Raw genomic sequence first — 12228 nt, forward strand, 5'->3', positions numbered from 1 at the left:
TCCACTTATCTTATTACTCATAAGAGGTCTTGATGTGCTGAAAATGATAACATTGGCAGGATAATACTCTCTAAACTGGTCGTTTCTCCATTAATATTTTACCAAAAAGGCTACAAATGATTCAGATTATTTTTATTTGAAAGCGATCTAGAGCCCACATTCAATTAATTTGTTGGGAGACCAATCAGATCTAGGAAACTATTTCATGAGCTAGCCATCAAAACTCTTAGGTTATACATACGAAATAGGCAAAACTTATCATTGTATGATGAAATAAAGGACAAAATCTTTTTTCACTTTTCCATGTAAAGTTTTGAAGCATTTGCATTTAGAGTTTACTCTGAGACTTTCTTCTCTTTAATGGCAGGCATCTTCTAACAGAGATTCTCTTAATTATTAAGGGCACCTCTGGAGCTCATCGAAGTCAGAATACAAGTCATGGCCACGAATGGTTTTGTAAGGGCAGCAGTAGTAACAAGCAGCAATACAAACCGCGCTATTTCAAGTGATGAGTTACTGCTTAGAAGCCTTGTGGAGCCGAGCGTGGTGGGAGGCTGAGACAGGAGGCTCGCGGGTTTGCAGCCAGCTTCAGCAACTTGTGAGGCCCCCCCCCAACTTAGTGACCCCATTTCAAAATAAAGAATAAAAAATAGGACTGGGAATATAGCTCGGAGATAGAATGCCCTTGGGTTTGATCCCCAGTTCCATAAAAACAAACAAACAAAAAAGCCATGTGGAATGTGTTATGTAGAATTCGTTTTTTTCAAAAGAGTTTTCCATCCAATGTTTAAAAAGTGCTGAAAAACTATTTTTAGTGAGCTAGCATTTACATGTAGCTGTTCTTTTCAAACTCATGGAGGAAATGAAAGAAAAGGACAGCATTATTGAGTTGGCTTCTGTGCGAATCCCTTGCTTTCAAAAACATGTTCACGTGCTTTTAATTTCATCCACGCCGCAGCCTTCGGAGCGGAGTCTTACTTACAAAGGGGAGCAGAGGGAAGAGCCATTCCTGTTTTCTTAGTGATACTGTCTGAGAAATTGAACAGTGCCTGAAAGACCGTTCTTAGAAAACCATGTGTGAAACGCGGTGATTTTGTACAATGTCAGCGTGATGCTGTTTGTAGAATCCCGTCACTGGACCATTTACTCCAGTTATTCTTCCTAACCAGGTATCAGTAACATTTGACTGCATGGAAATTCCCCATTCTTCACTATTTCCACTGATTTTGGGTCTGAGGAGTGGATCAGGGAGGAAAGTATTCTGTCCTTTTGTTTAAATGTCTGATACTTACTATGTGGAAAATGCCACTGAGTAGGAAGCAGAATGTTTTAGATTAAAGGTGCAATTTATAGGGGGCGTGTTTCCCTGGAAAATGGCGTGTCCTGTGGGAGGGTGTTGACTTTCTCCTGGCCTGGCTCTGTGCCTGTGTCCCCCCATCAGCTTGGCCAGTGCCATTCACACCTGGTTGGTGTGACCAATATGTCCCATGAGTCCCCCGGAACTATGGAAAAATTCCTCTAATCACCAGGCCCATTTCATGCTTTTATTCTGAAAATATGTGGGTGGGAAGGCCGGTGGCGAAGCCAGCGCTGTGGGAAACCACAGAGATGCAGGACTCGTTGACAGTAGCTTGGGATTTAAGGGCGAGTCAAGGGGAGGGATTGAGTGTACCTACCCCTCGCCAAGAATTTAGGATCCATGTTTGCATAATATACTTCTTCCTTCCCACCTATTGACAGTCTTCAGAAATAATGCAGAAAAGTGGAGTGAGGGGGTGAGGAGGACATCATGTGGCCTGTGGCTGCTGACAGGCCTCGCGGCCCGGCAGCCTTCCCGCTAACACACGAGCTCTGAGCAGGCAGCCGACTGCCGAGGCCAGCATGCACGCCCAGCCCTCCGGACGTGACGGAGCGATTCCCTCGCATCACGAGAAGTGGGCAGCGTCAGCTTTCAGCAGGGTCTTAAGTTTACACCAAGTTTGCCATATGGGTACACTCCATACAAACTTGAAAAATCAGGAAACTAGGTGAAAAGTGAGGGAGAGGCAGCAGCTGTCAGAGCATGAGTTTATTAGGAGCACACACAAACACGTCATAACGGGGCACGTGGGGAGCGGGGACGTGTCACGGGGGAATGCCCTGACCCACGTCCTCCGCCTTCTCAGGCGTCCTGGAAGGCCCTTAGAGATTGTGGATTTTTTTTTCACAACTATGTATTTAAGCCATGAATGAAAATACTCGAGTTCCTCCCATTCTGTAGCTCACAGAGCATTCTCATGAGGGCTGCCTTCATGGGCCCACCTACTGCCTCCTGGTCGTTCCTGGCGCTTTTACTAGCAGCACTGGCCAAACTAGCAAAGCCAGTGCTCTGGCGTTTACACTCGACACACGTTAAAGGTGGCCAGGAGCGTGACAGTCACAGAAGCCACATGCAGAGAGAGCCTCGTAATATGGCCAGGAATATCCAGGGAGGCATCCTGGAGGAGGCAGTGCCCACATAAAGACTAGCTGTCCAGGCACGGGAAGGGGCAGGACGTTTCATCCCATCATTTACTCTGAGAGAGACAGGTTCCTAGCCACCGGTGCCATGATGCTTGCTCCTGTATCCAACGTAGGAACCAGGGAGGGAGGATGGCAGGCGGAGGGTGCCTGTAGAGGTGTGAGGACCCAAAGTCACTCTGGGCTGTTCTAGGTGGACCCGCTGCCTGGCCTCCCAGAGCCAGTCTGTCTTTACACACTCCCCAGAGCCCTGCCGAGGTAGACCCACTGGGTCTGCAGATGGCTTCATGTTCAAGGTTTCCCTTCTTGGCACTGAAAATGTTCAAGGAAGATTAGACGGCAGGGCATCCGTTAGTACGCCCTCCGTGTCCTCCGTGCGGGGAGAGGCCGGCTCCAGGTGCCCCTCTCAACACCCAGTTGGGCTTGATTAATATGTACTCTAGGGATTCCCTCCTCCTCCTTTCCTTCCTTCCCTTCTTTTTTTCTCTCTCCTTTTCAATTTTTTCTCTCAAAATTTGAAGACTAACATTTTTGGGACAGGAATAAAGCCCCAAATCAAAAGGATTTCTTTCCTCAAGGGGAACTTTTATAGCTAGCCTATTTTCTGTTACTTGGAAACATCTTCAGGGTTTTAACCTCATCTCTGTTCTGTAACTGTGTTCCCTGGCCAAGAGCCCATTCCTGGCCTGAGTACAAAATGGTTTGCAATATTGCAGGCTGAACCTACGTGCAGGCATCTCTCTCTCTCTCTCCTCTCTCTCTCTCTCTCTCTCTCTCTCTCTCTCTCCTAGAGATTGAACCGAGAGACATTCCACAAATGACATGAAGTAAGCTACCTCCGAGCTACACCTCCAACCCTATTGTAGTTTATATTTTGAGGCACAGGGTCTTATTAAGTTGTAGAGGCCCTCACCAAGTTTGCTTAGGCTGGCCGCCAACCTGCAATCCTCCCGTCTTAGCCTCCCAAGGACTGAGATACAGGCCTGTGCCACTGCTACCACTCCCAGCAAGAATTCTTAATATCAGACGATTCAATGAATCTGAGTTATGATGTTGAAATCGACTCAGATTTGGAGTTAGAAAGAAATAGAGAGCTTGGTAGATGCCCACCATGAGATCCCACCCTACCCCTGCCTAAGATAAGGCCCTGGCCCCATGCAGATCTGGCCTGCACATCAGGTGTGTGTGGCCCCTCATCACAGCAGAGAGAAAGCCAGCACTCACCCTTGCAGTTGGTTCTCTCTGCTGAATCAAAATTTAATTATGTACCAAAATTAATAACTAGGTTTATTTCCTGAAGTGTTAAGGAGTCTCGTGCTGGGCTGGGCAGGGAGGTGGTCCTGTGAGGGCTCTCCACGCTGCCTGTCTCTGCTCGGCAGCCCACTTCTTACCCTCAGGGAGCTCTACTTGTGAGTTTGGAAGGCCCAGTTATAAATGACAGAGGATCCTGAATTTGACTGAATAAGCTTTTGATATAGTATGAACATTAACTACAATTCCTGCATTTTTCTTCAATGCCTAAAGTGTTGGCCTCCATGAGACATGATGGAGCGCCATTCTCGTGGGAGAATTCTCAGTGTTCTGTGAACAATTTTGCCTCAGAAGGAGAAGTCACAGGGGTCTCCTTTCTTATTCACAAGCCTCTCCCACACTGGGCTAAGGACTCGACGGAGCTGAGGCACTCAGACAAATATCCAGAACGGGTAAATCCCCGGACACTGAAGTCGACAAGACAGCTGTGGCTGGTTTCTGACTTTTCCAAAGTATTTATAAAAACCACTAAAGTACAAGTTTGATATTTCTTTTCTTGAAATTTTTTTTATTCCTCCCTCAAAATGACCTTTTTTTTTGGGGTCTAACAGTTTTCTTCCTGCAAAGTGATATTCATTAAAATTAAATATTTCAATACATTTTGGCAAATAAATGTAAGGACAAGCAACTTTAGCAAGAAATAGAAAACGTATCTAAGTTTAACCCCTTTTTGGTAGAATGAAAGCCAGGGAGAAATGAAGCTGGCAAGTCTTCAGTGCAGACTTCAGGAAAGGCCCGAGTTTGGCTCTTACTTGTATTTTATGTAAAGGGACTTTGTTAAAGGCAAGGACGTGAGTTATATGTGCTTGTAGCCTGCCTTCTTTCTATGCATCCTCAAAGACCCGGGGAAGGTGTGACCGGCCAGATCCGACGCCACACAGGCCGCTCACCAGAGGCTCCAAGGTGCGCGCAGCCTCCTGCATCAGCTCAGTGGCTGCAGGGAGCCAGCTCCCTCCTTGCGTCCTGGCCCCTGGCATTTACTTAAATAAATCTGCGTAGGCGCAGGCGCAGGCTGGCCCTGAATGCAGGAGCTCCAGCTGGGAAGGTCAGAGTCGCCGCCACTGGGACCACAGGATAGCTGAGCCCGGTGCCAGTTCTAAACTTCCTTGACCCCAACATTGCTGAGTCCTCCTCCTAGGATCTGGGAGACAGCCACGTAGTCAGGTGCTACCCTGATTTAGGAGAAAACCCAAGCCACACTGCTGGCCTCGGTGACTTCAGCCTGTGACCTTTAGGCGCCCTCTCAGTGGTCTTTTGACAGAGGAGTGTCATGGGTGGCTGGCTCTCGGAACTCTGATGGCACCTGGTCCCCATGCTCAGTGGCTCCGTCGTCCTGGTCGCGTGTCCCCACACAAGCCTCCCATGACTCCCTTGTCACCTCCGGGCTGTCCATGCCTTGTGGAGCAGGTGTCTGAAGTTGAGCCAGGACTCTGTGACCTATCGGGTGTCTTCCGCAGGCCTCCTGAGACTCCACCCCAGGCCCTGGTCCTGCCAGGCAGGTGGGTTTTCAGAAGGACCTGGGGTTTTCAGAGGAAGCTCGGGGGCCTGGGGTGCCCTGCTGCCTGTGTCCCGGGACAGTGGCGCTTTTGCAGGCCCTGCCCCTGCTGCCCACGCCCGCTGTCCACTCCCGCCTGCTCTGTTCACTGGTACCTGCTCAGAGTGGCCTTTCTACTCTCCAAACCCAGTGAGCTCCTGAGGGCTGAAAGCACACAGAGGCCGTCCAGAGCACTGAGTGGCCTGCGGTGCGTGAGTGGTCAGGATAGAGCCTGGCGGGACGAGGAGCCTCACGGTGTCAGCCGGGCACAGGATCATGCTGGATAATTTCTGTGTGGCTCCTCCCCCAGGACGAGGTGGAAAGCCCTGGCCAGCGGCTCACGGGCATAGGAGTTGGACAGTTGGACGGACGGGTGGACAGATGGTGGATGGATGAATTGTGGTGGCAGATGGGGCCAGGGATGGGCCACTGTCCCCCCAGTGGCTGTCAGGAGTTGACTCCTTGCTCTAAGTGGAGACAGCAGCACCCCTTCCACACTGTCCCCTCTAAATAAGCACACGTGCAGGGAAGGCAACTGGATATGGCTCTGTGCCGTATTTAAGTGACCATGCAGCGCCACGGTAGGCTCTCTCTGCTTCACTGACCATGAGATGTTGTGAACACACCTTATCTGGGTGCTACTGAGGAACTTGAGGTTTCAAGAGCTGAGGTGCCTGGCCGGATGGCGGAGCGGGGGCCGTCCATCACTCATGGTATCCATAAAACCTCTCCCATCACTCTCATGCCACGCGGGATAGAGAGTGACAGGGCTCCAGGTGCGGCTGCAAAGAGCCAGCATCCGAGAGATGCTGTCCAGACGGGAAGAACCTGGGCTCGCCTTCCTCCCTTCCTCCCCACGTCTACCTCAGAGCTCCATTTCCTCAACAGCTTGTGGTAGCCTTCAGCTCCTTGGGCAGGACGCCCCCCTCGCTGGCCGCTGGCCACTCTGTCCCCACTGCCCTGCTGGAGCCAAAGCAAGCGCCAGGACCGTGGGCCGAAGGGCTCCCATCCCGGCTCCCCTCCCTGCCTTACTCTGCATTTGTGCAGCCTTCCCCTGCAAGGTACGCACGCATTGCTAGGCCAGCCTTCACAACGGCGTCTACGGGGGACAAGAGCTTACAAACGGAAGAGCTCACTTGTGGCTGCCGGGATGCTGGTCTGAGGCGCATGGCGTAGCAGGCCCTCCCCTCCCGCCAGGTCTTCGAGGCGTAGCCGTCCAGCCCACGGTTTGGCAGAACTGTTGCCCGTCTGCACAGGTCATACATCTCTACCACTCCTGTTTTAGGCCCTTTGCCTAGAATCCTGCCAGCTCAAACACCTGCCTCTCAGCAAATTCCCGTCTCCAGGGAAGCACCAGGAAGAAGAGCTGTGCTCCGGGTTCTAGGTCCAGGCTGTGTGCAGGGTTGTGCTGTGCGTGGTGACGCCGCGCTGGTTCCGAGCCCTAGGCGGCAGGAGGGCTGGCGGTCTTTGTCCCAAAGCCATTGGAAGACCAGGGAAATTCACTGGCAAGCCCAGGTTGCCTGCAGGGACACGTGGGCAGGGGTGTGCTCAGGGACACTTGGTTCTGTCCTGAAGTTCTCTCGCACATATGAGGAACAAGATAGAGTTAATTTTGCATGGATTTATTTAAGTAAATGCTGGTTGTATTTAGGAGTCTGACCAGCGGACCCAACGTTGGTTGGCTCAGAGGGAGAAATATCTCTGGAGGGCAGAGTAGAAAACGGTCTGTGCTGCCTTCTGAGCTCCGAGTCCTCCGGCTTCCCCGCCGGCAGCGTGCAGCGTGTGTCTTCAGATGACAACACGTCATCTTCATCCGGCCGAGAGGCTCTCCTGGGGGGCGGAGGCTGCTTATTATTTCATCTGTACATTCCACTCACAAATTAAACCTCGCATACTTGTGTTCAGTGGTATTACTGAAATTCTACCATTTCCAGTCAAAAGAAGGAAATTCTTCTGGCTCATCACAGCAACACATGGTACAAATAAACAGGACCATTGAGTAAGAAGGTCAACTCTGTAGGAAGTCTGGATCTGTGAAGAGATGGCACATGAGAAGGAACCAGGGTGTGCAATTATCTTTAGTTGCTTAACTTTTAATTATTTTATTTGGTACTTGGGTTTGAATCTAGAGGCAGTCTACCTCAGAGCTATATTCCAGTCCTATTTTATTTTTAATTTGGAAACAAGGTCTCATTAAGTTGAGGATGGCCTCAAATCTGCGATCCTCCTGTCTCAGCCTCTCAAGTACTGGGATTGCAAGTGTGGGCCGCTGTGCCTGGCTAGCTTTTAGTCATCTTAGGAGACATTTCTTTGTTTATCTGATTTGCCTGGCACCCTGCATGGTGTTTGTAGGTTATTGGACTCTTTTCGTGAGACACCATCACCGGTGGGCTGTCGGGTGTCACCTGCCTGTCTCTCAGCATCGGAGTGGGGCCTAATTGGTCTTCTAGTCCAGGGCTACTGTTTTGTAGCAGTGCAACCTCAGGGTTCTGGAAAGTGCGTGTGGCTTAACTAGAAAGCGCCAAGCCTGGTGAACTGACCCCAGTGGAATGAAATAGCTGTGTCTTAAATATTAGCAACCATCTGATAGTGAAAGTAATTTCCTTTCTTAATTTCTTATTTTAGGTTCTATAAATGAAAAGTTACCTCAACGGGAAGGCACAGGAAAAACAGGTAACTATCAAAATGAATTTTTATGTTGGTACAGAAGAGTTAACCAATCCAGACTCTGTAGTAACTTCTCAAGTTAAAATGTAAATGTTCAGTAACAGCAATGAAAGCTGAAACAGCCAGCTACTTCTTTACTTATCCAACAAGCTCAGCCCTTGCTCTGTTCCTGTGTCCACCTATGCCCCTGCCTTGGCTCCTGGGGGCACCTCTGGGGTGTGTTGGGCACCCAGAGAGCCCAGGAGCCCTCAGGCTATTGTCATGGGTTTAACAAAAGTAATACCCAAGATTAAACAACAGTGCTGGTTAATAGCTGAAATGAGACATTTAAGAGACTCCAGTGGAGGGAAAATGAGAAGTTCCCAGTGCTCTGAGATTCTGTTTTGTTTCCTTGGTGCCAGCTGTAGGGTGCCCAGGGCTGCTCAAGGCACAGGAGCAGGTGCCTGGCTGAGGACACCGCTGAGCAGGCAGGGAGGGGCCTGGGGTTGGAGTGGGGACAGGCACAGGCTCCTTCCCAATCCCTGGGCCACAAGTGCATCTGCTCATCCTGGGAGGCCAGGCCCTTTTCTAATTGCACAATCATGGAGCCATGATTATGGGACCCCTGAGGCCCAGAGCAGATAGCTGTCTAGACATCTGCAAAATACACACCAGCAATAACGTACCCGACTCTGCCATGCCCAAAGACCTCACTGTATCATTGAAAGACTTATTTAGAATGCTCTTTTTCAGTTTGTAGAATATGTCTGAGATATGTTCCTTATTTCATCTTATTTTATTAAAAATGGAAAAATAAGAACAAAATACTCTAGTTGTGACTGAAAATGCGGAAGCATGTGTTTTGGTGGTTTTAGGGCAGCAATTTTTAAAAGATCATTCAACAATAAAGATTAAAGCTTTTTGGTGTTACCCTTAATACATTTTATAAAATCCTTCACTTTTATTCCGCAAACTGGGAAAGACAGTGGAGTCAGATACATGGACATGGGGGCGGGCCCATTTCAAGAATCTAGACCTTGAACGTACTATATAACAGGATGATGGGGGCAAGGCAGGGGGAGACAGGGGCTGTAGTGCAGTAGTGATGCCCAGGGCCCTTGAGACCTGCACTTCACTCAGCCCAGCCCAAACCCCAACCCTAAACCTAACCCAAACCCTAACCCTAACCCAAACCCTAACCCTACCCTAACCCTAAACTCAACCTTAACCCTAACACTAACCCTAACCCGAACCCTAACCCTAATTCTGACTCTAACCCTAACCCTAACCTCATCCCCAACCCTAACCCTAACCTCACCCTCACCCTAACCCTAACCCCAACACCAACCCTAACCCTAACCCAAACCCTAACCCTAACCCTAACCCTAAACTCAACCTTAACCCTAACACTAACCCTAACCCGAACCCGAACCCTAAACCTAACCCTAACCCTAACCCTAATTCTGACTCTAACCCTAACCCTAACCTCAACCCTAACCCTAACCCTAACCATAACCATAACCATAACCTCAACCCCAACCCTAACCCTAACCCTAACCCTAACCCCAACACCAACCCTAACCCTAACCCAAACCCTAATTCTAACCCTAACCCCAACCTTAACCCTAACCCTCACCCTCACCCTCACCTTTACCCTCAACCTCACCCTAACCCCAACACCAACTCCAACCCTAACCCTAACCCTAACCCTAACCCCAACCCCAACCCCAACCCTAATCTTAACCCCTAACCCTAACCCCAAACTTAACCCTCACCCTCACCCTCAACCTCACCCTAACCCCAACTCCAACCCTAACCCAAACCCTAACCCCAAATCCAACCCTAACCCTAACCCCTAACCCCTAACCCCTAACCCCAACCCCAACCCCACCCTCACCCTCACCCTCAACCTCACCCTAACCCAAACTCCAACCCTAACCTAAACCCTAACCCTAACTTTAACCCTAACCCCAACCCCAACCCTAACCCCAACCCTAACCCTAACCCCAACCCCAACTCTAACCCTAACCCTAACTCTAACCCCTAACCCCTAACCCCAACCCTAACCCCACCCTAACCCTAACCCTAACCCTAACCCCTAACCCCTAACCCTAATGCCAACCCTAACCCTAACCACACCCTAACCCGAACCCTAACCCTAACCCTAACCCCTAACCCTAACCCCTAACCCTAACCCCAACCCTAACACTAACCCCAACCCTAACCCTAACCCCAACCCCAACCCTAACCCCAACCCTAACCCTAACCCTAACCCCAACCCTAACCCCTAGCCCCTAACCCCTAACCCCTAACCCCAACCCCAACCCCACCCTAACCCTAACCCCAACCTCAACCCTCACCCTCACCCTAACCAGGGTGCTTTTCAGTGCATCAAGTCAAGATCACTCCCCTGACAGGTGCCTTCCATGCAATGGGTGTGGCCCTCCCTGTGGCCCACCCTGCCCACTGCACCTGTCTTACCCTTCGTCCCCCCCACAGCTCGGCTTCTCCTGGGTGCTATTCATCTGTGTCATCCTGCTCATATCTCCTCTGTGTGGGGCCTGAACATGAACAAAGATACAGAGAGTCATTGGGCCCCAGTTGCTGCCTTTCTTTTTTTTTATATACTGGGGGTTGAACCCAGAACCCAGGGGTCTACCTCTGAGCACTACCCCAACCCTTTCTATTTTTCCTTATTTTTGAAATAGAGTCTTGCCAAGTTGCCGAAGGTCTCATTAAGTTGCACAAGCTGGCCTCGCACCCACAATCCTCCTATCGGCTTCCTGAATGTTGGGATTACAAGCATGTACCACCATGCCCAGAGTGCCTTTCCAATTAGCAAAACAGGGGATGTGTGAAGCTTGATTTTAGCTGCCCTGACCCTGCGCGCTCTCCTCTAATACACCCAGCGACCTGAGTTCATGACTTCGCTGGCTTGGGTCTCCGTCAGGAGCCAGAATCCGCACCCCCGATTTCCCCTCCCTTCTCCCCACCCGGCCCATGGCCTGGTGTTGGTCCCTGGTTCGGAGCCACACCCCGTGTTTCTGGCAGGGGCAGGTGTAGAGTGTGAGGCGCCAGGGCGTGGTTCCGAGTTCAGCCAGGCTGGGCGCCAGCGTCCCACTTGTACTGGGTGGCGGGGGTGGTCTGGGGCTGCACGTGCTGAGCTCATCCCGTACGCACACTTACGTAGCTTACTCTCATAATTGTAGTCTCCTTGCAAATCTTTTCCGTTCTGAATTCAGATGATGCCGCGGCTCCGGCGCTGGAGACACAACCTCAAGGAGATGAAGAAGGTGAGTCGGGAGAGGGCACAGGCTGGGCGGGTGCGGAGCTGGGTCAGGGGGAGCCAGGGTGGCGAGGGTGCCCTCGGGACGGGTTGTGGTGTGCCAGACACACACGCACACTCTGTACAACCTCACTTGTGTATGGAATCTAGACAAGCCCCAAGCCCAAGCTCAAAATCAGAGTGAGAAAGTAGGTATCAGGTGGGGGAGTCGGGAGCCTTAGTCAAAGGAAACCCATTGCATCCCTGGGGATGAAGGCGTCCAGGGCCCAGCGCGCCGCCTGAGGACTCTGCTTGGCAGTGGTGCGTTGAATGCGGAGCGTTTTCAAGACAGTAGACTTTTTACTGCAACGTACTCCCGTGTAACTTACGTGAGATGGTAGATGACCCTGATGTGGAGGTTAAAGAGAGCATTTCCCCACATGTCTCGGCACACCCTGCTGATGGCTGTGCTCGCCAGCTCCCGAAGCACCTGCTGTTCCTCTGGTGATTTTAAATGCCGTGGTGCTTCATTCAGCAGAATGCTGGGCGAGTTATTTCCTAGTACAAGTTTGTGAGTTGAAAGTTTACAGTGTGGATTTTATGTCATGTATATTTCAGAAAGGAACAATAAGTCCCTGCTCACATTTCCTATCTTACTAAGTAGTAATCACGAGGATAGATATCTTATTTTGCCTTTACTAATTGTCTGAGACATTGACCAAATTTTGAGGCCCAATGGGACCAGAGTTGGAAGAAATGACTGCGTTATACGCGCACCGAGGCTGGCGTGCGGCACAGCACCAGGCCGGGCTGTTGTGACGACCGCTGTCTCTAGGGCACAGGGCCGGGCGCCTCTGCTGCCTGCACCCCTCGTCCTCGGTTCCCACTCCACAGACCGGAGCTCACAGGTGCCCATCCGGGTCACCTGGATGGTGGCAAAGGTCCAGCCAGGGGCCCTCAGTGCCCTCAGCAC

At 50.8% G+C, this 12228-nt stretch overlaps 1 protein-coding gene across 2 annotated transcripts in view; it reads left to right on the top strand.

Moving 5' to 3' along the window:
* SMOC2 (SPARC related modular calcium binding 2) overlaps window positions 1–12228 on the top strand; it is a gene marked incomplete at both ends in the record, with an annotated part of 138595 nt that overhangs the window by 59391 nt on the left and 66976 nt on the right. The window contains 2 exons of one of the 2 annotated variants that reach the window (XM_080699836.1): window positions 7970–8017; window positions 11200–11283. In XM_080699836.1, coding sequence (XP_080555962.1) covers window positions 7970–8017; window positions 11200–11283 — 132 coding nt within the window. The remainder of the gene's footprint in view (window positions 1–7969; window positions 8018–11199; window positions 11284–12228) is intronic. The other variant, XM_080699837.1, reaches the window with a different exon arrangement.

This window comes from Muscardinus avellanarius (genome assembly GCF_963383645.1).
Source record: "Muscardinus avellanarius genome assembly, chromosome: 8".
Taxonomy (NCBI): domain Eukaryota; kingdom Metazoa; phylum Chordata; class Mammalia; order Rodentia; family Gliridae; genus Muscardinus; species Muscardinus avellanarius.